Source organism: Sturnus vulgaris, chromosome 1 (genome assembly GCF_052056855.1).
Source record: "Sturnus vulgaris isolate bStuVul1 chromosome 1, bStuVul1.hap1, whole genome shotgun sequence".
NCBI lineage: Eukaryota > Metazoa > Chordata > Aves > Passeriformes > Sturnidae > Sturnus > Sturnus vulgaris.
This window is the reverse complement of record NC_142243.1, coordinates 57,455,706-57,482,372: the sequence shown is the minus strand read 5'-3', so window position 1 is coordinate 57,482,372 and position 26,667 is coordinate 57,455,706. Positions and strand designations below refer to the sequence as shown.

The following is a 26,667-nucleotide window of genomic DNA, read 5'->3' as shown; positions in this document are numbered from 1 at the left end:
AGATACTGTCTATACTTTTATTACATATATCATCACATCCTAAGGAAGCTACCTTTAATATTCCAAATTTTCAAGAAAATTAAGAAGATGAAGAAAGATTTCAACAACATTTAGAAGAAACAAATAGATCAACTAGGGTGTTATCTAACATTTCACAACACTTGAATGTCTTCTCCCTGTTATGTATCTCCCAGATAAACAATGCTGGGATGCTGGTAACAACAGATGAGGAGAAAGCTGAAGTACTCAACAATTTTTTTGCCTCAGTCTTCAATGGCAGCCTCTTTTCCATATTTCTCGAGCAGATGGACAGAAGGATGGGACTGGGGGACAAAGTGCTTTCCACTGTAAGGAAAGACCAGGTTCATGACCACCTGAGGAACCTAAATGTATGTAAGTCTATGAGACCTCAAGAGATACATCCCAGAGTCCTGAGGGAATTGGCTGACATAGCTGCCAAACTACCCTCCATGCTACCTGAAAAGCATGGCAGTCAGGTGAAGTCCTAGGTGACTGGAAAAGGGGAAACACTATACCCATCTTTAAAAAGTGTAGAAAGGAGACCCCTAGTAACCACGGACCAGTCAGATTCACCTCTGTGCCTAGGAAGATCATGGAACAGATCCCCCTAGAAGCTACACTACAGCATATGGAGAATGGCAACGTGATTCAAGATAGCCATCATGGCTTCACTAAGAGCAAGTCCTCTGTGACCAACCCAGTGGCCATCTATGATGGAGTAACTGTGTCAGTGGACAAGGGAAGAGTTACAGATGTAATTTATCTGGATTTCTGTAATGCCTTTGACATGGTCACTGTCCATCCAGGAGAGCATCCTTCTCTCCAAACTGAAGAGAGATGGATTTGAGGAGTGGACTGTTAGGGGAGAAGAAAGTGGTTGAACAGTTGCATCCAGAGGGTTGTGGTGAATGACTCAGAGTTGAACAACCTGGTCTAGTGAAAGGTATCTCTGCCCGTGGCAGGGTGGTTAGAACCAGGTGAAGGTCCCTCCCAACCCAGGCCATTCTATGATTCCCAGCTTGCACATCAAGAAAAGTTTTATCTTGAATCAGTACAGATGTATATTGCTCGGGGTCTTACAAACCTCCCTCACAGCTCCTTGTGCAACTCAAGTGGTGAATCAGCTTTCAAATTCCTATAAAACCAGGCTGTTCCCATATAGAATTTTAGACTGTCTTTCCAATGGTATTGTTTTAATAAAAGATGTGTTTCTCAAAACAAAATAGCTCTCTGGAAGAACTTAGTAGAGACTAACCACAGTCCATTTCTACCTCAGTCAAGGTAGACACCATGAGCTGTATATCTTCAGCAGGGGAGTTCTCCAAAGCTGTAGTACAGCAAAATGGGCTGGGATTTATTCCTGCTGAGACTGTTTATCAAGGAGGTCATCTTCAGCTTGTAATTCTGTTATCAAAGTGGTCTTGTAGCACCACATGGCTGAAGAAGCACCTCAGATGCTGTCAACATGGTGCTTCTCATGAGAATTTAGGTCTCATGTGATAACAAGAATAAAGCTTAATCTGTGCCCGTGTCCCTCACTGTAATGATAAACAGAAAATGATGTGTGACCAACCATACAACTGCTATCCTGCCAGAGAAACCTGCAGAGCAGTGAGACAGACTTGAGGAAAGTCTGTGCTTCTAGATGGATACAAAACTCAGGAACAGTGGGGCAGGAGAGGTGTTACCCATAAATTTAATGCCATTAGAAGGATGAGACACAACATATCAGTTGCCCTGGTAGGACTGGGCCATTGGATTAAAAAAACCCTACTGTTCTGTACATAAAAAATGAACTAATCCTGGGATTGTTAAGACCTTCAAATATGCATAGCTGATGAGTTTTTCTTTCTTCAGAGTTCAGGTAATAGTCTCATCCTGGCAGTTCTCTACAGTTTAACAAGTCTAAATTAATTTTTATTTGTTTCATAAATTACCCTTAATAAAAAGGCTATAAACAAGATGAATGAATATGGCTGAGAAAACTGCAAATCACATACATTCTGCTGTCAAACAAATGCACTGTCAAAGACCTCTCAAAAGAAGGCAAATCTAGAAAGCATGTACACTCGGAGCAGGACAGACACTTGGGTGTGTGGTATGGGTTGTCTTCTACTGGACTAAAGGAAGGCACTAAAACATTTTAATTGGTGAACTGCTCCCTTGCCCAATGTGAGCATAGTAAAAAGTCCCTGCTACCAAAGAAAGGATAGAGACACACAGGTTGGCCTTTCCTTGCATTTCAAAAGGAAAGAAAATCTGCAGAGTTTGGATGCTTACAGTACTGTAGGTTAACATAGGATTTATCATCACAGAAATTGCTACAGGATTGTCTGCCATCATCTCCAGAGATATCCTCTGTTAGCAACACCCAGAAAGATGTAGACACAGCTGGTGGTACTGAACCAGAGTCCCTTATCCAACATCATGAATTATGCTTAGATAAATCCTTTTCATCTCATTAGGTCATTAGCAGAGGTAAATTGCTCAATGGGAGCACAAATCAAAGTGAACATCCACAATACAATAGTAAAAGAGAAAACCTTTCAAGCCTCTGGGCAAAGTAAGGATTTGTTTTCCCAACACCATCCACAGGCAGCTAATGAGAAGCTGAGGTATGTTATCTATGGCTAGCTAGGGTTTGTCTCTGCTTACATGCTCTCATTTGAGCCAGTGTTTTGAATATCACACCTCCCCTTCAACCCCCTGCTCACTTTTTAGGATATGCTAAAACATGGGAATTGTTTTTCTGCTCATGTTTTTACAGGTACTGGGAGAAGGGCAGCAATCCTCTCAAGAGGGTGAGCACTCAAGACTGCTTGAGGATCTTTGCTGTGGAGTATAAACAGAGGGTGACTGCTGAATTGGTTCAAATTATATTGCCTTGCAGATAGAGGTGACTGTGTCAACCTTTTCTGTGACACCTGTGACTTCACACACAAGAGGAGCAGCAGCCAGGTCTGTACCAGCAGCAAGGGAAACAGGGGTATAGTCTGCCAACAAGACAAATTGAAAACCTAATACAGAAATCCATGTTATTTTTTGTGTTATCTGCTGAGGCAGATGAAAATGTATCTGTTTCGTTAATCAGGAAGCCTTGGATGATTTTTTTATTTTGTCATTAAAATTCAATTACGCTTCTTTATCAGACCACAGCCTCTTGATTTTTTTATACTGAGAATTAGTATATCACTCTTTTGCTACAGGGGTGAAAACACAGAAACCTAGTTTGACTGAAGGCTTGATCTTTAGAAGTTCTTAAACTGTATCCAGCAGCATGGATCAGCAGTGCTCACCCACCCTCTGAAGTGAAAAAAGAAAAAATCCCAAACCCCGCATTAACACCTCCCCATCTTCCCAACCCCCAATGCATTAACCTTTGACAGAAACTCAGTCTAGACACTGAAACAGCTCCCAGTTGTGGAAGAAATTAGCACTGCTTTGCTATATATAAAAACACACACAATATAGAAATAATTATATAGTAATAAAGCAACAACACTATTAATGTAATCAGTACATTAATACATTAAATTATGTATGAAAATTAAAAAAAATAAAGCATTCACACTGTAGCAGTGCTATGTGCCATATACAGGTATGTATGTATATGTAACAAGAAACATGTCAATGTGTGTACATATATAAAAAAATATAGACCTTTGCCTGGGGAATTTCACATCATTGTCTGTAGGTCTCACACTAGAGTGAGCTTTTCTTCATGCCTGGGGCTACACAGGCAACATGGAATCATGTGTACAGCCTGGGGATCCACTCCAGAAACTCCCAAAGGCAAACACCCATGTCACAGGACACCCATAGATGGAGAGAGTTCCTGGTTTGCCTAAAGCTTGTGATTGAATGCTGAAAAAGACGTATTTAGGAAAGGCCTCTATGACTGTGGCCTATTATAGCCAGCAAAATACTTATTTTTATTCAAAACTACGTGAAACAAGCAATCCATATTTTCCAGCTTAGGACACAGGATAGGAGCAGCACTTGTAGTGAACTCAGGGTCCATTTGCAATTTCAGCTTGCATTTTTTTAGTTTTCAGAAAGTTAGGGCCCTTTTTACTGATGATTGGCAGGTGCTGCTAGCAAACTGCAATACCAGTGGGGGAAATAAACCCTAACCTAAAATAACCTAAATAACCCCTGGAGAAGCTTTCCTAGGTCTATTCAAAAACATTTCAGAACAGATGCTTTGAAAAATAAAAAAAAAACCATAAAATAAAATTTCAAACTCTGGTGAGTAAAAAAATTGAATTTGCTGAATATTAGTTACTCTTTTCATTATATGAGTTTCCATCTGCAGGTTTTATTTTCATAATCTTCATAGGGTCAATGAAAGAAGAAAGAGTTATATAAGACTCCCCACTCTTTTGTTGTCATACTAGGGGTATGACATTTTTAACTTTAAGGATCAGGAGAAAAAGGTTGTGTCCTCATGCTAAAGAAGCTAATGAGACCCATGGGAGCACAGCTCTGCTGACTCTCAGTGCTATTTACATTGGAGTCACTCTTAATTTCCTGATCTTAGCAAGACTTGAAAAGGAAAACACTGCTGATCAACAGAGTTTTATCTTCCCTCAGAGATAATATACACATCAATACATATTATAATTTGACATAGGACATAGCAAAACCACACACATACATATAGATTTATAAAAATACAGCATCTGATAAATAACTTTGTTGTTTCAGAGAATGTCAAACAGCTCATTGAAACACAGGCTCTTCCTATATCTCCAGAAATATCTTTGTACATTTTTGTAGTTAACGCTGGTTACATAAAACTGACGTTAATGAAAGTAGTTTGCTGAGGGTTTGACCCTTCCTCTTTAGAAAGGCAAGTGAGGAAGACTTCTGATTTTGAAATACTGGCAGTAGGGTAGGTATGAATAAACTTTCAACTGAGATAAAAGGAGACTGAAGCCCATTTTCAGAGGGAAGTAAAAACACCCAACAAAAAGGATGAAACTCAGTAAATAATGACTGATCAGAACAATCCTGTTTGGGCAGAAGAAGCTAGAGGGAGGGGAGGTGTGGCGGAATTTGGACCTGAAAAGTGACAAAATATGAGCTATAATAAGTTTGAGGGGAACTCTTGATTGCACACACAAGAAGGGACAGCACAGCAAGGACTGCTTTTAAAAATCCTTTATAAAGAGCACCTCTTCTAGGGAAGTACAACAGAGCAATAAAACACTTGCTGTAGCCAAGGACAGCCTTGTATTATATGTGCACCTCACAGAACACACACACGGTCTCTGAACCTGCTCTACCTGCTCTTTGCAAATCTGAACAGCCTCCTGTGTTATCATAACTTTTACTCTGCCACACACATATCTTCATTTGACCTTTGGTGGGAATTTCATGCTAAGGCTAGGCACTGCAAAAATGGGATTTCATGGTTTGGTGTGAAGATCTGCTTGTCTTGTCTCATGGCCTGAAGGAAGACATGGAGTCAACAGCCAGACAACGAAGACTGGATGTCTTTGGCTTTAGGAGAAATATAGGACCAAAAATAAAGCCAACATACACATCCTAAAAGCAGGAGGGGGCATATCCTGGGCTCAAAACCCAAAGGCAGATCTGCCTATCTGAATCTAGGTACACATCAAGCTTGCAGAGGTTTAGAATAACATAGGACATTGCTGAAACACTTCAAAGGGCTCTGCAGTGCTTGAGAAGAATAGCAATGGCATGGTACAGCTGTGACCACAGGGGCTTTTCCAGATGCTAATATGAGACTTGCTCTTTAAAAGCATAAACCAGAAGGCAGACAATATTTGGCAGGGATTCATATACTCTCAGAATAAGAAATACTTATCACTTGTTCACAGACTTTAGATGGAAGTAAAAATTAAACAGAAGTATTAAGTGATGTTTGCCATTTCCAAAATGGTCTATTAAGATATTAGCATGAATATACTATATATATATGTGTGTATGTGTGTATCTATATATAATGAATGCAGCACTGTAAGTCTATTCTGGTGTAATTTAATATCACATCATGGTTTACACTAGGAGACAAACAGTCAGAGAAATGGTTAAGCAAAACAAATCAATGCCTTTTATGAGGCCTGGGAATGTAATAAGCCACAGGATAAATATTGACAAGCTGCAGACAGGTGGAACAGGTTTGTAAAGACATAAAATGACTGTTCTAAGGTCCAAGAAACCTTGAAGCTTACTAACGGGTAGTACAAGATAAGTTCTTGGCATGTTCTCCTCCTAAGTAAGGTCAATCAGGCTCAGTCCATGCAGAACTGGGATTACTTTTAAAGCTCTTCTGAAGTAATACTGCCATCTAGATGTAACCTCCTTACCCATGCCTGCTGCTGCTGATCACTTCTAATTGAGGAGATGCTGCCAATCTGATTAGAGCATAACAAAAGCAAAGCATGCATGTGCATAAATCAGCAACTGGAGGTCTGGGTTCAGCCCCAGGCATGTGCTACTTCAAAGGAAATCAGATTGACTTAAATTCTTCAGTCCGGTGGGGTGGGAGGACACTGCAATGGATGTCAGAGGAAAGCTCTAAGGCAATTACAGTGGTGGACTGTATCCCATTTCATACTGACTAACCATGAGGCTTTCCTCACACTACTCTGTTAGTCACTACCGTGCAGCTACCATTAGCAGCTATAGACCCACTTTGGCATATATGCATAGAGACTGTGAGATGCTTAGAGTATAAGCAACCTCTTTTGTGAGCAAGTACTTCTGATCCTGTGGTCTAGCAAGGGAGCTGAAGGCAAGGCAATCTGTGGTTCACTTTGTGAAAAAAAGTTCAGATAAAGAACCTCCAATATAACTACATGAAAATTAAACCAACACTGTTCTAAAGATTTGGGTCCTGCTTGACTCATGAGGTCTTTACAAGAGTAAAGATTATATATATCCACTCGTGAGCTGCAACACCTGCCAATGAGATTTTTTTGTATTTACATAAGCTGTAGAATTTCACTGTCAAGCTGTGAGTTTTGTGGATCGTGAGAAAGAGCAGTTTGATTCAAGTATGAGTTTAAGATTTCTTAGAATGCTTCTAGCACCATAGTTTTAACATGCTCTTCCAGAGGTAAGCTGTTTTCATTCCAGGCACATGCACACTCCCTAAATAGGCACAGATCTAGATCTAGATGGGAGAAGGAAAAGGTCACATTAATTTTTAGCCCTTACCCTTTATCTAAAGGGCATTTAAGATGACAAACTGCCAAGAACTTCTATTATGAAGCCCTGACACTGAATCTTTGAATGCATGTTTGCATTTTCTCACTTGTAATATGGAAATTGCATCTAATCTTTCCAAGTCTACAGAAGCAGCTCTGATTTGCATTCCTTAGCAGCGTGAACAGGGCGCTGGCCCATCCACAGGGTCCCACGCTGCTTGCACGCAGGAGATAGACTGGAAATGTGGAATCCTTTTAAAAGAATACTTCTGTTCCATGTGTACAAGTAAACAATGTATCTGGCCGTTCTGTTGTGTTTTATTGTGGCTCATTCAGGCGGGGCTGGATTAGTACATCTATTAAAAAGTCCTCTCAATTTCAGAAAATTAGTGGATCAATCTCCAAATGTATGACTTGCATTGGCCTAAGACAGAATCAAAGTATATTGATGAGAAAATCCCAGGCTTAGCTTGAATAGGTGACAGTTAGGAAAACCATCATAGTGCAGAAATTAATTTAAAAGCATAACTGGATAAGCAGACTCTCCCCAGAAAGCAAGGTCATTCTCACAGAAAGCAAGGTCATTCTCAAAGTCTTTTAAAAGGCATGTCCCTTTGAATGCACAGCAGAAACTTGGAAAAGTTGGAAAAAGGGTAGGAAACACAAGACAAGAGTTTTAGAGTTGAATGGGAAAAAAACACACAAAAAAGGGGATGATGGTCTTTTACAAAGCCTGGTTGCTCAGTACATCACAACACTGTTGCAAAGATGAGTGCAAAAATATAGAGCTGTCATGAGTGAATCATTCAGGGTTAGTAGCATCCTTGCAAATAATGCTGAGCTGTTGGATGAGGCAGAATAAACACACAGGACAGCAGGAAATCAAAGAAGTTATCTATTTTTTACTGACTGCAGCACTGCATAGTTCTGCAAGTAATAAATCCCCTGCTCCCCTGAAAATACCAGTCAGTGCTGCTACCACTTCTTTTTGGCATTCAATAGAAAGAACCCACAAAAGGGCATGCCTTTACAATGTGTGAAGTTTGTCCTTTTGCTGTGCACAGGGCTCTGCTTCTCTCCTCCTTCAGGCACTGGATTTATCTCCCAGCCACTGCTGGAGTGACCTTGCATGGAGATTTCCTGCCAGTGTGGTCACAATCAATGTGGGAACATTGGACGCAGACAATGAGTGTTTAATAAAAGCTTACAACGGTTGGGTGTTTTTTTCTTTTTCTTTTTTTTTTTTTTTTTTAACTTGAGCTTGTTTCATTGCTAATGCAATAATTGATTGCAGTTAAGTCAAGCACAGTCAAAATTCAAATAAACCTATAAAAGCCCTTTCTGGGAAGTTACAAGGCATCAGTGTGACCAAAAAAATTTAAAGAATAATTCCCCATGTTTCTCAAGACAAATAAATGGCTAGCCCAAAGGTTGCTAAAGAATACAGGGCAAGGCAGCTCAGAGCAGAGGCAGCTCAGAATTGTGGTCAAACAAGAGCTTTGTCTACTCCTGATCAATACTCTGTCCCCAGACATCTCACTGCTGTTATCCCCCACCTGCTGTGACTACCTCCTGGCAGGCACCATCTAGAGGACAGCCTTCTTGTCAGCCGACTTTCCTGAGTGAGAAAATATGCTAGCTGGAGCTTAGAGAGAGAATTAAGGCTAGCACAGGAAAGGCATCCATTGTCTCTCAGCATTCACCAAGGCAAGAGCCACACAGTATCCCAAGCAGTGCACTACTCTGTGTGTTGTGAAGCTGGTGTCACTGTAAAGTACAGGGACAAAAGCAGATTTCATGCTTCATAGGGATTTCTTTCTCCAACTCTCTGGCTGGCTTCAGTGAAACTTTAAGGATTTTTCTCCTCATTTGGGGTTTGTGGTAGTTTTTCCCTCTGTTTTAATTGCCTCCAGCAAAGTTATTTAATCTTCTACCTTCCTTCCCACACATAGAAATATGAAATTATGCTGAACACAGAAAATATGCATATTTTTCACAGGTTTTAAGATTAACAAGTTTCTCATAAGAGCAAGGAAGCATGTGTAGAAATCTTGCAACACTTTTACTTGAGGTTATTTGAATATTTTCAGGTATTTTAAGAACATGTCTTCAGAGAAAGCACATCTCAGGTTTTCCTGACACCACCTCTTGTTTCAGCATTTATATTTTTCATGCAAGTAATTTCAGTGACCACTGTTAATTTAGGACTGCAATTCCTGTGGGCAAACATTCACATCACTAAAGTTACTGCTGTGACTAGTACTGACCCGTTGGATGGAAACACTGCATATAGACAAAGAGTAATGCATTATAGAAATTAAAATATGGTCTGCCCAGAAAATGGTTAAAAAACCCCAGCAATGGTAGGGCAATGTAGAGAAGTCTGTATTTTTACCATCAAGATGCATCTCTTCTTTGGGTAAATAAAAGGACAAATTCTCTAAGCCCAGCAGCCCCAAGGAAAGACTTCAATTGGCAAAAACATAACACAAGTGTAGAAAAATGTTGTATGAAATGGTATGTATGTGGCAGGAGGTTGTTTTTCCTTCCATCAGTTAATTTGGCAGAAACATTCTTTACCTTTATATCAAGGTAACTCCACTCAAGCTGGCAAGTTCCTACTAGCTGAAGATGCAAACCTCTGGAGCCTCAGCAAAGGCTTGCTTCTGTCTGTGGCATCGTGGTTATTTTCTCAACAGCCTATCTGCAGGATGAGCTGTTTTCTTAATTTCCTCCTCCTTTTTGTTTTCTGCCAGTTCCTGTGGTGAAGTAGAAATCCTATGACTTGTGATCAGTTGCTGAGACTGGATTTGCAGACAGTGATCCCATTAAACGTGACATGCTGCCCAAGTCCAGGTTCATGCATCCAGTAAAGATTTAGTTTACATACTTTTACCAAAGCTTCAAATATTAGGTAAAGGTAGAGCAGTGCAGAATAAAAACTGAAACCAGAAAATTTCCTTGTGTAGAACCAGAACTGAAGTCAGTAATTTTATGTTCCTTTGATCATTTTCTCTTCTCAAAGTCTGTGTGGAAATAGTTTTCTGGCATTCCCCTACACACTCCACACCACTGAAACAACCTGCTGCTACCTCTTCTCAAGCAAGATTGTCTCATCTTCCACCCTTCCAGGTATTCTTTTGTGCTGTGACACTCACCACTTTCATCAGGATTTTGTCATTGTGCATTTCCAGTAAAACATTTTGCATTTCCAGCAAAACAATACTCAGGGTAGAAAACTTAGTAGATATCCAGGATTTACCTTTATTTATCTCCAGTTAAAACATTATCTCAAATGCAGTCTGTGGACTTTTCCCAGCTGATCCATCCCTTCAGCTCACCAAGGTGAAGGGTGACATGGTACCTGTCACATTTTTGGGCAACTGGTATCTCACTACAAAGGCTGAAAAGATTTTCTGCTGCAAGATTCATAAAAGACAATGCATATACATTTTATAGAACACATTGTCCTTGCCTGTGACATTTTTCTATATCCAAACCCAAAGCACCAAATAACGGATGCTAATGATACAACCTTGCACAAAATTAAGAAATCAGTTGATGTGGTAAAAGCACTGGTCCACAATAGGACCCTGGATAATAAGATCATGAAGAGAGAGTGAGATTGGGTCACCCCCCTGGATTACATCACACTCAGTGCATGATTACACCTGACATTTCATCTAACCTGTTTAATTCCTCTACTATAGTAGGCTGTCCCCATGGCTTGGGATCAATTTTTCTTCTTATTAGGCATTTTCTCCCTTTATTGTTTAATCCAAAGTCTATCTTACTCTTGTCACTACAATGATTAAAACCCCCACTACTATTGTAACAGGAATGCAGATTCCTTTGTCCTACTGCAGTTATAGTTTAGAGATTAGCATGTCCTACCAACACAGTGTTCCCTTCTGCTTTCAAGGCAGTACGGTGTTTTTGTCCCAGGGCGTGATGTATTACATTGCTTGACAAGGGGATGCTGCCTTATAGTCAGAAGGCTATATAAATAATTCATCATGAAGAGAACAGTGTGCCCTGAAATCTGCCATACATTGCAGTTACTGCTCTCTGGAGGAAACAAACAAAAAACCCCAACAAAAGAAGTTATCTGCAGAATAACTAGCTGGGAAACACCTGCCATGACTTTCCTATCTTAAGACAGAAATTTCCAAAGAATTACTAGGTCTGAATTTAAAATCTATTAAGCTTTCTTAGAGTGAAAATCTTTTAAATTCAGTAAGACTTCAATTTTTCATTATCTAGAGGAGTCCACAAGTTAGACGAGGGGTCTATTCAATTATCCATAAATGTGGCACTCCAGTTCTTCATCCTCTCTGGTACAAATGGATGTGGAACAGGCTGAAAGCCCAGGAAATGAGGAAGTGGAAAACGAGTGTCTCCAAGAGGTGGCACCAAACTGCTGCCTGAGGATGCTGTGAAGAAGCATGAAAGGTCCCTCCTTATGCTCAGCCTTTCATAGGTTCCTCACTTAAAATCGTCTTCTTATTTACAGCACATAGAACAAGTAATGGGAGGGAAGGACCAGTGCAGAGAGTTTCTGTGTAAAATCCGAGATACTTTAGAGAAAAGCCTTCTTGGCATGCTCTCACTCTTAGGATCTCTCTCTCGTGTGAGTGAGTAATTTGCATGCCTGTGGCTGGACAGACTGGCTCAAAAATTCATTCTTGTCCAAGTCAAAAATGCAAAAGTATTCTAGATTAGGTTTAAACTGAGTAGAATTAAAATTCAGTATGATCAATATTTTAATCTACCCAAGTTTTGTTGTCTTGGTACAGAAAGGAGACAGAAGATATCAAATCACACAGCCAAGAATATCAGAAGAAATGATACTAAAGAATCTAATAGGTATTTTCTCCCTTTTGTGGTGGGGAAATATTATCTAAAATTGGCACTTCAACTATTGACAGAATCAATAATTCAGATCTACTTCAACAGTGTATAGAAGTCATGACTTCTTGGTGATGTCCTTCTTATATCAACAGTATTAGTTTACATTTTCCAGTGGTAAATCAACCAGCTGTTGGTTTCTGATGCAACTTTCTCATAAAATGAGATATTATTCATCAAGGCAGCCAAAATCCAATTGTTTCCATGATAAATCCTGCCCACATCTGAGATTACAGTTGGAACTGTGATTTTATAACCACTAAAAAGCAGCATCAGCCAATGTGGTCAGAAGCTCAGCAGTGTGGTCTCTGTTCTCACAGCAGTATCTGTACCCAGCCCCAGGTGCTGCTGTGCCACGGGAGAGATGCAGGGCAGGCATCCTGCAGACCCTCCAGAAAAGTCAGCTCTGTCAAGGAGCACAGCTGGTTTAACACAGCCCCTCCACTGCCTTAGCAAGATTATGGAATAATGCTTTTCCTCAGGGGTCAGAGTTCATTTTTCCATCACAGACACATTACTGTCAATCTAAGATGCTGGATTACTGCTGCCTGTATCATGCAGCCTGTGTGACCTAAACAAAGCACAGATCAGAAATTATAAAAATCTCCCATAAAAAGGCAAAAATAGTTTTTATCCGGCCAGATCACCCTCCTGGCAGTTCCATTTAACTGCTCCCAAGGTTTGCAGAACCTCTGCTCCATTGGTAGGATTGACTATGGCTCTTCATTTGAGCCTGGAAGCCTGAAGAAATAAATCCCATTTGGTTCACTGGAAATTCAGATGTGTGAAGAGCTGCAGTTTTACCAATGAGGGTTTTTCCCCAAGACAAGCTGTTAACCACAGCAGGATTAGAGCTCCTGGGTGGAAGCAGAAAGGGGAGTGGGGTGAAGAAAGGGGAGACTTTCTCAGTAAGCCATAAGTGTAAGTTGTGCAACATTACTGGGTCTGTGACAGTCTCTAAAATGTGTCCTGGCTGACTCGTTCCTCAAATTTTGCCCTCAGTTAGTCAGGGGAATTTTGATTCATTGGTTACTCAGGGTATGATGGCAACTTACAGGCCACTTGAGAAAAGTGACACCCTACAGCCTCTCAAGATGTGTACCTTACAAGAGATTGGCTTCTTTTTATCCCACAGTCAGGAAGAGGCAGAGACTATTCTCTTCATCTCTCATTCTGGTGTAACAGCAATCCAGATTGAAGAAAAAGGACCTCATAGTTTCTGTGAACATCATGACTATTCTTATTCTTCCAAATAATTCTAATGATATTCTTAATAGGTCTAAATTACTGCCCTCTGTATAACAGCTAGTAGTACAGTATTACTCCAATAGTTATCTTGTTTTTTTCCTTTTCTTCCATATGAGGTGTTTAACTTGACACTGCTTCAGCCCTCTTCATTCCCTCTCTAGACAGAGGCACAGTACCAGAACTACCAAAACCAATATCAGAAGTGGTGCTTTACTGTTAATAGGAATGATTTGGCAGTGAATATTACACACTTTTTCCTCTCTTTTTTAGTCAGACCACAGTTTTCATCAGAGGATGTCAGTAATTCAAATTCCTACCAAACCCCAAAAAACAATTTCTGTGTTTTCTCTCTGAAGGTGGTATTTCATTTAGGCTAACTCCATCTGCATGTCCCACAAAGCCACATCACAGTCTGGCATCCAGATTAACAGTGAGCAACATCTAGGCAGTCATGGTATTTTTTGGAGCAACTCTACGATATACTTTCCTTACAGCTACTTGGGGCAACCACAGCCACAGCCTGTGGCTGTGCTGCAGTGAAACCCCACAGCATTGTTCTTGATGGGTACATCGCCTGCTCTGTCCTGGATGCTGCTGACACTCACAGACACAGGTCCCTGCCCTAGCCACGTGCAAATCTTCTTCAGTGCTCTCTCATCGCATCCAGTGAGCACCTAAGCTGTGGTACATAAAACGATAACAGCCATGTAGAGAGTAGGTGTCAAGGAAGATACCTCTCCTTCACAAACATAAGAACAAGGAGAATCTGTGTCCTTGGCCGGGTAGCTGCTTTCTCCTATCCTTTTTAAATGGTAAGATAAATGTCAGACTGAATCTATTACTAAATGCAAGATAAAAATAAAAGGCTTCTGCTACATACCAGACTGCTTATAGATCACGGACTACTAGTGATGGTGATTCATTGCTTTGCAATGATTGTGTAGGAAAAAAACCAGCAGGGATTACTTGCTGGCCCTGAGCATCAAACTAGGTTGTCCAAAAAAGTGCCCAGGCTCTTATAAATACAGGATTTCTCAGGAACCAGTCACACCCAAAACCCCAGTACTCTTAGCTAAGAGATATTTTGGCTCAGCAGCTCCTCATACGGCTTCCCCTCAAGGCCTTTCACTATCCTTTTAGTCCTGCCCTAGGAGGTCTCCAACAACTTTATATCTTCCTTCTGTTTTAGCACCCAAAAATACACACAATATCCAAGGTGAGGCCACTTGAGTGAAGGGCTGAGAGGGACAATCCCTTCTCTTGCCAGGTCAGTGTTTCTAGGCCTGACACGGATACACTTCAGGACATGGGTGGCACTCACGCCTGCCAGGGCACAGCTGATATTTCCATGTCAGTCAGTGCAGCAAACTCAGACTTTCCAGACTGAGCCTAGACTTGTAATTCCTTCTTTTTCTCTTCCATCCTTTATGTATTTGTGTCAAACCACTTCAAATAAGACAATGGACATGGGAGAAGGAAAGAAAAGGGTCAAGTCCTCCTCATCCTGCCATCCTTGTGAGTACTCCTTTCCTGTTTCCACTACATGACCTTTCTTAAAAGAGTCTCTGGGAAGATCCTTCCTGTTTCCTCCTCCTCCTTCTGAATGCTCTAAAGCCTGCTCTCTGCCTTGCACAGGTCAGTCCACTAGTGGCTCAGGGCCTCAAATACAAGATGTGTCCCACAACTGAGGAGGTCCCTACCAGTGATAGCCCCAGGCATAGACACCATGCACAACCTGAAACTCCAGCAGGCTTGAGAAACTCCATCCTTCCTCGTAGGGCTCTGTATGTGGCTCCAGCTCCAGCAGCTGCTGGAACCAAGCCCCAGGGCACATCCCTGCCACTGCTGGGGAGCCTCAAGCAGGGCCACCCTTGACTGAGCGCCATTCCTACCTCTTAGCCCACACAGAGTGCACTCCAGCTCACCAGATCTCTGGGAGCTGAACCTCTTCTTTTGTTGCACTCCTCTGTTAAGAATTCCTCTTGAGGTGCTACAGATGCTTTGGCTCACGCCCAAGGTTGGTGTTGCTTTCCTTGACACACTTCCTCAGACCTGTCTCAGCTGGCTGCCTGAGCTCATTCCCTCCCTGCTCTTGGTCCCTGGGCATGGATCCAGTCCTAGCCTTCAGAGACTGTTCTGTCCCTTTTGAGTCCCATTCACTGCTTGGAGGGCTACAGTACTTGAGGATGCCTTGAGATTGCCCTGCTGCCACAGCAGCCACATCACAGAACTGCCTTTCATGTGCTGCAGCAGCTCCATCTTAAAACTCGAGGCACTGCTGACTGAAAAGCTCTTCCAGAAGCCCGTACTTCAGACAGCTACTGGTCTGCTTCAATTTTCCAGCCTCAGTCTTTTTCCTGGTCTATTTATGGACACCTTTTCTTGTACCAAGTACCTGTTACACAGAGGAGTTCTTTCCTGAAGGGATGCTTTCTTCTTTAATGCAAATATACAAAGAATAAGGAAAGCAGGCCCTTGCAATGGCACAAAGGTTGAGCAGCACTCCTTGGCACAGCCTCTACTCCTGCTTACAGGAGAAACTTACAGACAAGGCAATGCCAGCCTTCTCAGAGGTGGGCAAGGACAAGAGAGAGCAGATATTCTGAAGAGGTTTAAACTGCACCAAGGGACATTTGGGTTGGACATTAGGAAGAACTTTTTCCTGGAAAAGGGGCATTCCATATTGGAATGGGCTGCCCAGGGCAGGGTGGAATCCCCACAGCTGGAAGTGCCCAGGAAAGGAAATCCTGGGCGTGGAACTCAGTGCTGAGCTGTAGTTGCCGTGGTAGGGATGGGATGTTGTGGTCTCTCATGGTGGAAGACAACTGGATGCCATGCTTCTGTGACATCGCAGCTCGGGGCACAGTGCAGTAGCAACCAGGGCCCGGGTGAACGTGGGAGGAGCACAGTGAGGCCAGAGTGGAGCTGGTGTGCAGCAGCAGCACCATGGCTGGCCACAGCTTCTTCCCTTGTCTCCTGACACTTGCGCTGATCGCGATCTTGGACTGTCCCCTGGACACTTCCAGCTGTCTTGCCATGGACACGGGCACTTCGGCTGTGTTTGCCAAGGCCCTGGAGGAGCAGGATGTGTGCCCAGGAATGGCCCCCTTGGAGCACGTGGTGCTGCTTTCTTGGAGTTGCACAGCCCTGGATGTGTTGCTGATGGGAGTCTCATTCAGCTGGTGGCTGAGCAGACGCTGGGGAAAGGTCAGGGAGGGAGGGAAGTCAGGCAGGTGGGATGGTGCTGGGGGGGTGGGACCGGGAGCTGTCAAAGGCCTTGGGCCAAGATGGTGTCAGGCGAGACCTGAGAGCCTCCATGGAGGAGAAAACCTGGGCAGGTCCCCAGGGTTCTGGGCCTCTTGGGCAGCCCTTTGCCTAAGGCCTCGAGGCAGCGGGATGGACTCAGCCCCTGGGCTGGAAACAGGCCGAGGCTGAGCCCCAGGGACACCAGGCAGAGCGTCCGCCTGGGGCAGCCCAGCCAGGCACGAGTGTCTCCCTCAGGGGCCAAAGCCAGCCTGAGAGGACTCAGCCCCCTGAGGCCCCTCTGCCCTTTTGCATCAGGCTCCTGTGTTGTGCCCTCCAGGAGAAGCACCAGAGCGCCTCAGACTCTCCAGGGACAGGCTGCCAGGGACACGACTGCTCCAAGAAGCTGCTCCAGCTGCTGAGGTGCAACCGTGCCCTGATGCGGATGTGCCTCTGCCACCGCCCTTTGCAGAGGCCCGGAGAGAAGAGACGGAGGAAATGGAGCATGTGGAAGAGGAGGAGACTTTACTTCTCCCCTCGACAGCACCTCTCCAGTCTGGCTCTCCATTCCCCAGGTCACTGCTGGGGAAGCATGACCAGTGCTCAGCCTGGGCACTGTGACACTGTGACTGTAACACCCATAGGTGTTAATGAAGCCCCTCACTCTTAGGCTTTGGTATAGGGTTCCCAGCAGTCTGTTCCTCCAGAAGCTGTAGATTTTCATAGAGCTCAAGTTCCCAAAAGTTGATGTAATCTTAGGCATAAGGTTCTCTCCCTTACAGTCTTCGCACCCCCTAGCTGTGGCTCTTAGAAGTAGTCCAAATCAATAAATTTCACATTTTCTCTGCATTGTTGCCATTTTTTATTGTTGTTGCATCTGAGAGGGAACAGAGCCATTGTGTGGTTTTGTACCTGAGCTGCATAGCAGCCGGAATGAAAGGACTGAGTGCAAGCACAGTGCTTGAGAGAGAGAGCATGGAGGGCAGCTGGGAAGAGGATCGTGGGCAGTATTCTCTTGCCTCCATCTTCCAAGGAAGCTCTGATTTGATCATGGTCTGTCTGTGCCAGGGGGCCCCCAAAGGCATGGGGAAGTGTCGTCTGGGTGGTGTATGCTGGGGAGCTCAAAGTAGTCATTTACCAGGCAGAGGGGTGAGACACACACAAGGCTGCCTAGCATTTTTTCTATTAATTTTCTATGTCTCTACATTTCTAGGAAGTCCTTCACCCCCTTTCATGCTAAGCAAAGAAAGACAGGAGCAACTTTCTGTAGAACAGAATATCCATTCTAAATGAGGTCCTTACTCCTCACAAATACGGAATAAAACATTTCATGTAAGATTTCTTCCAACTCTTAAGTAGAACAGACGTTAGTACTCTTCCAAATTACTGCAGCAGCTCCTTCAGCATTCACACAGCTTCAGAAAATTCCATCCAACCCAAGCACGTTTAATTCTCGTCTCTACTTGAAAACAGCCTAGCTGCTCCTTTCTCTTCGAATTCCCTTCCTGCTAATAAGCATCACTTTAAGGGGTATCCTGCCACAAAGAACCAGTAGCTGCAGACATAGCACCAGAGGTTCTGATCCCCATGTGTATTTGGGAATCCGATTATTCCCTTGGTTTTATTTTGGGCTCCTCCATTTATAAGATACCCAATAATATTTTCAGTCAGCTTTTACAATGCTTGGAGTTTATCACATCCATTTAATCCCTTGAATCCTTAATCTTCAAAATAAATTGTATCAGATTCTCCCAGCACTCGCAGCTCAGAAATTTGAAAATAAAACCCTAAAAAAAATAAAACTAAAAGCTCAGAATTTAAATAAAGACAACCAAAAAAACCAGTTCACAACACGTGAATTTTTATTAATTTACAACTCTCCTACTGTTTGACTGGATTTTACTATAAAGACTCAAATGCTGTTGTTTAGCTTTTTAGTGGCTACAGGCCTCAACAACAGACTGTGAAGTAGGCATTTGAAGAAACAAACCTAGAGTTTGAGTGTCAAGCCACCAACACAATATGTGTACCCCACATGGCTGAAAGACAGTACTCGTAAAGGGATTTGCTGGCATCAGAATATTCTCCCCCTGCAGAGAGCAGTTTAGACAAGCAGTAGTCCTTTTGAGACCTCAAGCAATTCAGACAGTGATCTCCTCAAACTACCCTATGTCAGAAGCAATACACAATTTAATTTTTTCTTCACACCATGAATTCACTTTGCCGTTTTTAAGTCTCAATTTAATGCCCTTTCTTTCCTTTCAGCAATGATTCCTGACTCTTATTTAACCTCTAAGCCCCTCATTCTCCTGATAAGGAGTCAAATACGTACACAGATAGAAGGAAATTGAACCTGCAGAAGAACTGAACCTCAACAACTGGAGTATTTTTGGAGGATCTCACGTGTGAGCTTGTATGTGGGTCAAAATATGGTATGGGAAATGCTACAAATATTTGCTTAAAAATGCATTTTAAAAGAAGTATCAATTCTATGTGTGTCTTTGGAATCTTGCTCTAAAGAAAAGTGCACCTGCACATGACTCCAAACTGAGCTCAGCTCTTCAACAAATATTTCTCCTTTGTTTTTTCATTGGGTCAAACAACAAATCACACCTTTGAGAACCTCTCCTATTTGGAGGAGTTCCAAAAGGCCTCTGCAGGAGGTCTCATGAATATTTTGGTTGGTCTGTGCTTTTCCCAGGACTTAGCCCTTCCTCCAGTGCAGTTTTTTGGGCTTGCATCCTGTTCTTCTTTTCCTTTCTCCCAGTCTCTCTCCCCAGCTGCAGCAAAGACATTGCTTGTTCTTTCAGGTCATTCCTCTGAGGTAATTCCAGTTCTCCAGAGTCCATATATCTTACAGATGAAAACAACCCAGACCACGTGGGCTTGAGACTATATTACTTTTATTTCAGTTCTTGAACCACGCTTCTTATTTGTGCTGACAAGCCAACTTTGAACTCGGTTTGCACAACCTCTGCAGTATTGTTCACTGTGTGGACAGGAAAAACCAGCAAGGCTGGAGCAAAAATGAGCAGTCCAGATTGGCTCAGGAATTAACACAGAATCAACAGGAATGTGTTTAACCTGCCGCATCTGCAGGACCCAAACAAAGCACAGTTAATCCGCATACACTGAACGAGCTCTTTGGAAACTTTTCACCCAAAAAACGCGGCTCGTGGAGGACCCTGTTCCGAGGGCAGCGTTGCCATCTAGCGAGAGGAAGGACTCGCTGCAGCATTTACATCCCGCAGCTACAACACGAAACACCCAGATTTACCTGCTGGAAAGGTTGAAATCTTGAAAACGTGCACCATAGGAAATAAAATACCTTCTCGTGAAGCCACTTTTTTTTTTTATAAAAAGAAAGACACAAACAGATTTTTTAGCAACATCTGAATATTCATTTCTATGGGGAGATTTCTTTATCTCTTCTTGGCTTCTCCATTATATATATATATATTCAAAATTACCGGAAATATTTTAAATTATGGATTTTTTAAAAATAAGAAGTAAAATTTTCAGTGTTTTGCCTTCAAGAACTTATATGACAAGTGATTATAATGACAATTGATCAGATTAAAACAGGTTTCAAAGTTGATTTTGATCCTATTGCTTTGTTGACTCCAAGGAAGTCTGACAGACACCCCGTCTGCTTGTTCAGTACTTCTAAAAATTCTAATGTATTATGGACTGATAAATCTATGAAAATATGAAAGATACATTTCTATATACAGGCAAACATCCCAAAAAATGTTAGACCAAAGCTGAAAGAGCCCAGTTTCCACAGAGAAAAAGTCCAGGCTAAAGAAGAGTCCTTCCGAAAGAAGAAAATATGAGATGCCTTAATTCTTTGTAGAGGACAGACCTCAGACAAGTCAGATGCTGCTCATGTGTCTGCTGTGTGTCATAGCCCAAGACACAGCACCAGGGGCGTGCACGTTACTGCGAATATGTGTTCATGTATGTGTTTAGCATGAGCTGCAGAAAAGTGCTTAGAAACCTAAACACCTTTGTGGCTATTTATTAATGTCTTGCATCCGGTATTGGAGTTCAGCTGTTGTATAGTGTTATAAATGAGAGACAAAAGTCTCGATATTCAGCAAAATTTTGGATTGCTTTATTTGATATAGAAAGAGCAAGCAGCGCTGGGGAACATGAGGGGTCACCGCCCACTCCACGCTCCACCCAACCTCGGTTTGCAGCCTCTTCTTATACTGTGGGTTCTCGTTGTACACAAATTCACAAAGCCTTTGGGTGATAATCAGTCACAGATTGCCATCCGGTCCTTGGAGATGACCACCAGGGAAGTTCTGGAGGTCTGGTCTTTGTAGATAACCACCAGAGAAGTTCTGGGAGTCTGGTTTTTGGGATAGGCAGTATTGATTAGACAAAGGCAGGAAGGGCTTTTTGGGAAGTCCGATTTCGCAAGCTGGTAGCTGATACAACTTATTTGAAAAACGTAACATAACATAACATAATGTAATGTAACATAATACAACATAATATAACATAACAAGGTGATTTTAAACAGAATTATTTAATCATATAATTTCCTTTATCTAGTGTCCATGCTTTACTTCAGAGCTTAGCATTCTGGTTTATACAAACCCTAATGCTTTTGTGATTAACACGAATCTTTTATCAATTGTCACAATAGCGATCCCGAAAGTTTAGTTCACAGATTGCCACTTTCTTGTCATGAATAAATCCTTAGGCCACTTTGTCAAGGAACACACCTGGTGCAGGCGGCCTGGCTGCAAGAGACAAGAGGCCGTGAGCTGCCAACCCTTCGCAGAGCAAAGGGCACAAAGAGCAGCGGCACAGCCGGTGAAGGGACACTGAGAGACTCGGGAGGAAGAGCGAGACTTGTGATCGGGTAGATTGTGAGGTGATAAAAGCTCGGCATTCCTTTGCTCGGGATCCTCCTCGGAAGGCACCAGCTCGGGCTGTTTGTGTGTTACTGCGCCCTGAATAAATGGCTTTATGGAACGAGACATTTGACACACTGCCATGGGAAACCCGGGGTCCAAGTGGTGAGCGAACCTGCTCTGATGGTGCGAGTAGGAGATGTGGGGAGTCAAGCCAGGCTCCCACTGGAGTCACCCGCTGTGAAGGGGTTTCAGTCCCAGCACTGAAAGTCTCTGGCCTTGGGAGTGTGACCAGCAGAGAAACTCAAGAATAGTCAGACCGGGAAGTTTCCTTAACATTCTTTTGAGTCTGTTTTAAACTATGTGAAGCGACCAGTTTTTCCCTGAGACAGCAATACACTGTTCATCTCTTGATTCTTCCCAAGCAAAGTCTTCTGCATCTTCTCAAATGTACAAATCATGCATATTAGGACACCTTCAAGTTTGTTGTTGCAGCCTCTACAGGTTATGATATTTGGCTTCATGCAAACAGCAGGTACCCAGCAATGCCTGAAACAAACTTCTGGCAAATACAAATATATTTGTCACTCAAAATTTGCTCTTTTGTTTTGACAAGCTGTAAGAAAGATCCCCTGACAAAATTATGAGTTCACAGCTCACAGCTGTTATTTATGCTCTATAAAATGTCACCAACATCTGCCACTGTAGCGAAATGCAGAGCAAAGCAATCTGGAGTTCAAACGTAAACAAACAAAACCGTTTCCCAAACAATGGTTTAAAAGGCAACAACACTGAAAACAGCCTAAGTATTTTAAAATCTAAAATGGTATCAATCTGTTGAATTCCTATGGAATGAGATGCCTATGTGAATTGAAAACTTCAGTTTCCCAAATGCAAATTGTATGTGGCTCTCTGGATAAAGTCAAGGTTTTCAAAGGTTGTTTGTATATTTTGTCTGCTGTATTGGCAGTCCTGGTCCTCAAATTTAGTATTCACAGAAAGACAGGTGCCGCTTTACATAGTGCCTTAGGATGTATCACTTCTGAAAAATTCAGAAGTGCCACAGGCACACTGACAATCACATTCAGAAAGGGATATCCTGGGACACTGAACTAGACTCGCAAGCACCTCCTCTGAGGTCTCATGTCACACAGCAGCCACCCTGACCTGGCTAGCAAAAGGAACAGGCATATTTGCCTTAGGGCAGCCAAATGACTACAACTGTTCTTTCAAGCAGCTGGAAATAGCCCTGATCAGTGAAAAAGCATCAGTTATTGCAATCCAAATACCTGAAACTTCAGAAATATCTTGCAAAACATTTTGTGAAAATGTAACCCCTGCCACCAGGGATGCAAACCTAAATGTACATTTCCTAATACACATAATCCAAATTTTATGGCATGCAATGGATCTCCACACCTCATCTTTAGTATCCTTTGGTATGAAGAACTTGCTGACCCAGAGCAAAAGTACCTATGCTGATCTCCTAAATGAAGTACAATCTTCACTTCTTGGGCTTTTCTGAAAGGAGTCCCTGCAAAAACAATCAGCAAGGGACCCTGGAGAAAGCATTGGAAAGTCAAAAGCTGGACATCCAAACCACTCTCAGTTTCTTCGGACATACTGACAACCAGCCTCCTAGAAAAAAGCTAGATGATGAGACAATGATCAGAATAAGACAATAATGAGGACTTTTCCCAAATGTGCAGCTCTATGCACACTCCCCAAAGCCGTAGTCTGGTGTCTGAAAAGCCAGAATCCAAGAGACCTGCTCTTCCCGGAGTCATGTGAATTAGGTATAGGATGGAGCTGGTGCCAAATGTCATCGAGATGTTGCTAGTGTTAAAGGAGATTAGTGAGAGTTTTCTCCACCTCTGGCGAAAGGTGAAGAAAAGACTCCAGGGATGAGGGTGGGTGGTGGTGATGGGGTATGTGTATGTTGTTGCACAGAATAGAAGCAATAGTAGACTTTCTACCCTGAAACACCTCCACCAATGCTTTGAGATAAAAGCTGCACCTACAAAATTTCCCCCCAGGATCACAGTTTTAGCTTGGCGTAGGGAACATATCAGTAGGATCAAGGAAATCATCATTGCTAGATGATCTTTAAAGTCTTTTAAGTAACATCTTTTAAACTTCAAATTTTCAGAGAAAAGTCCTGAGAGAAACAAAGCTACAGATAGCTCACTACCCTGAGGACCCATGTGGAGAAGCAAAATTTGACAGTTCATAGGGGCTGATAAATTAACCTCTGGATTGCCTGTGTGTTCACAGAGCTTAGAGCTGTCAGATGCTCTGAGATTGTCTGTCGCCTTCCAAGGCTTTGACTCCCAAGCCTAGCTAGGAGTCGGGCTAAACACTGGAGCTGGAGATAGCCAGAAGCTGGATTTTAAAAACAGTACTAGCTGTGGATAGCAGGGTAGCATTTCCACCTATGGTTTGGGATTAAGGAATGGAATAAAACATTCTCCACTCTATGGACAGTTTCAAGGACTTTAGTGAGATATTTAATGAAAGTGCTAAGATTACAAGCAGCTTCAAGAAAGCTCAGGAGTCTAAGGACAGACAAGTAAAGATTATCCTGCTAAACAACTTGTAGAGGTAATTAAGAGTCAGACAACACTGAAGAGCCTCTGCATTCTATGTGACATTCAAGGTGTGGCAGAGAATGTGACACTATCACAGACAGTACTGTAAATGATTTAACAAAGGGTGTCTAATAAGAAAAATCTGCAGATACACTCTGCTTGACAATTAGTAGTAAGGTAGGCCAAAGCCACATGACTACTTAACTGCAGACAAGAAGCTGAGCCAGGATCTAACACTCAGGAATAACATGGGGTCCTGGGAGCTCTCAGAAAATAAACCAAAAATGCTCCAAGAAAATAAGAGGAACTGAGGCAGAAGCACATCCCCCTCTGTTTCAGCTGCATGCTGGGTGGGTGTAATTTCAGATCTAAAGGACTGGCCTCATTATTGCAGCTAAAAAAGACTACCTGGCTCAGAGCTTGTATGCAGGTAGCCCTATAGTGCAATGGTATTGCAGAACTACAGATGTTTAAAAAGAATGCACTTCACAGAAAAGACAGGAGTTACATATAAAACCTTCAATCTTATACTCTTTCAGTCTAAAAGTAAGGCCAGCCAAACTCATATTACAATTTGTCAGTGTCTTAGCAATTGAAAGACTGGAACAAGCTGGTATTTGCCATTTATTTCCAGAGTACATTGCTAGTCACAGGAAATCTGCAAGTGACTCCAACTGTGATTTTTTTATCCTCTCCTCTAAGAGAGGACACAGAGCCTAAGGCAGCTATAGAAGAATCCATATTGCTTAAGTCCTCTCAAGTTCTCTATTCAAATCTCATCCATTTAGAGCAGCCTCACTGGATTATTTATGTTGTAATTTATATCTGCTGGTCCTCTCATATTGCAACCCCTGAGAAGTGAGGCATTCACTGCTCTAGGGTAAAAGAACAGAAAAAGTCATATTGGGTGTTTTCTGTGAAATATATTTTGCAAGTATTTTAAAAATCAGAAGTTTTATTAGCATCACGTCTCCCAATCCATGACAAACTACAGATCACCAGTAAGATTAGCACTGAAAAGCTGCTGATGCAATAAAAGACTGTAACTTATGTAATTGAAGCTGTGTATTTTAAAGGCCAAAGGCATCAATAATGCTGAACTGACAATAACAAAGATTTGTCAGCCTTTAAAAGCCTTAAATCTGTGCAGTAGACAAGCCATAGATTTTTCAGCATTTAATATAACTTTAACAGCTTAATGATTAACTGACAATTAATTACAGCATGTTCTGTGCCCAGTATTTTTGACAGAGTAATGCCTATAAGCTATTTGTAGGAGTCTAAATACCAGTTTATCTGGACTGCAGCCCCAAAGGAATAAGAAGAACCTCTGCAATGTACAAGTCAGACCCTGTAGATACCACAGTCGAAGCTGGAATACTATGCACCAGGCACCCTTATCCTTCACCCAAGGTAGAACAGGATCCACCACTTCCTCCAACTGAACTACCTAAATAACCAGAGGAGATAGGTTGAAACAGATAAATCACATTTTGGTCCCTTGAGTCAAGGGCTTTTTAGTTTTGCAATTTAACTGTCAAAGGGGCTTAATGCAGAAGTGGAGCAAGAATCAGCAGGAAAAAAAAAAACACAACAAAAAAACCAAAGAAAAACCAAAAAAAGTTCCTGTACTTTGACAATGTAACCAGTCCTTCATTGCTCTACCTTACATTTTCTTTGACTCCTCAGCTCATCCTTCCCTTCAGTTCAGATCCCTCACACGTTTTCCGCAGCTACTTACATTATGTACCACACCTGAATATTCTCTGGCTTCATCACTGCAGGGAAACACAGAGTAACACCTCCTTATCCCATTCCTGCAGATAGGATGTTAAACAAGGTTTTTTCTCCCAAGCACATGAATTCTCAGAAGCTAAGGATAGTTAAGGGCAGGCTATTCTTTTATAGTGAAAATCAGGCTTAGGATTGAGTGAGGATAGAGTCCTAAAGGAATGGTTGGAGACAGGAGGGTTAAGGGCGATTGAAAGAGGACCAACTAGTGTAGAAATGTAAGGACGTTTATTGACAAAAGTCATGGATGTTTGTACTGTTTTAGCTTCTGCATAATAATTTCCAATTGCTCTGTTTACTTGCGATTTAGTACATAGCAGGCAGTGATGTATGCTTTTTATTTTGCACAATTACTTATCACAGCAGGCTCTTCTGTTCTTTAGGAGGGGGGACAGTTTCTGCAGTTCTTTCTCACAGCTTTTTCTCACAGCACTTGCTGTACAATCTTCAGCAATTCAAGTGTACTGTTAATGTCATTTAACTCATTCTGGTCTGCAACAGAGGGTCATTAGTAAGTTGGGGTTGAACAGTTATGAGCCTACTCTGCTTGTGCCTGGCATGAGTAAAAGTGTAAAGAAACTACTTGCAGGCTCCTTAGCCAAGAAAAACCAATCAAGTTTATCAGCAACACTGCTACATAACATACAATTACTATTTTACAATGTTAGGTTCCTACTGGTTTATTTTTATGCAAGAGGAGTGAAATATGAAATCCAAAACAACTCCAAAGATGAGGACAAGAATGCCTCGTGTTATCAATTTCATGGCTTGATTCAGCATCAGGTTCTAATCACGATTACAGCTCTTACAGGCCCAGAG

At 42.2% G+C, this 26,667-nt stretch overlaps 1 protein-coding gene across 1 annotated transcript; it reads left to right on the top strand.

Annotated features, from left to right (window-relative positions):
- The first annotated feature begins 613 nt into the window (after nucleotides 1-613).
- Nucleotides 614-17,271, top strand: LOC148225220 (uncharacterized). The gene is made up of 4 exons (XM_088161162.1): nucleotides 614-747; nucleotides 2,789-2,873; nucleotides 16,260-16,565; nucleotides 16,942-17,271. The coding sequence occupies exons 1-4, from the start codon at nucleotides 614-616 to the stop codon at nucleotides 17,269-17,271; spliced, it is 855 nt and encodes a 284-aa protein (XP_088017288.1).
- Nucleotides 17,272-26,667: the final 9,396 nt, after the last annotated feature.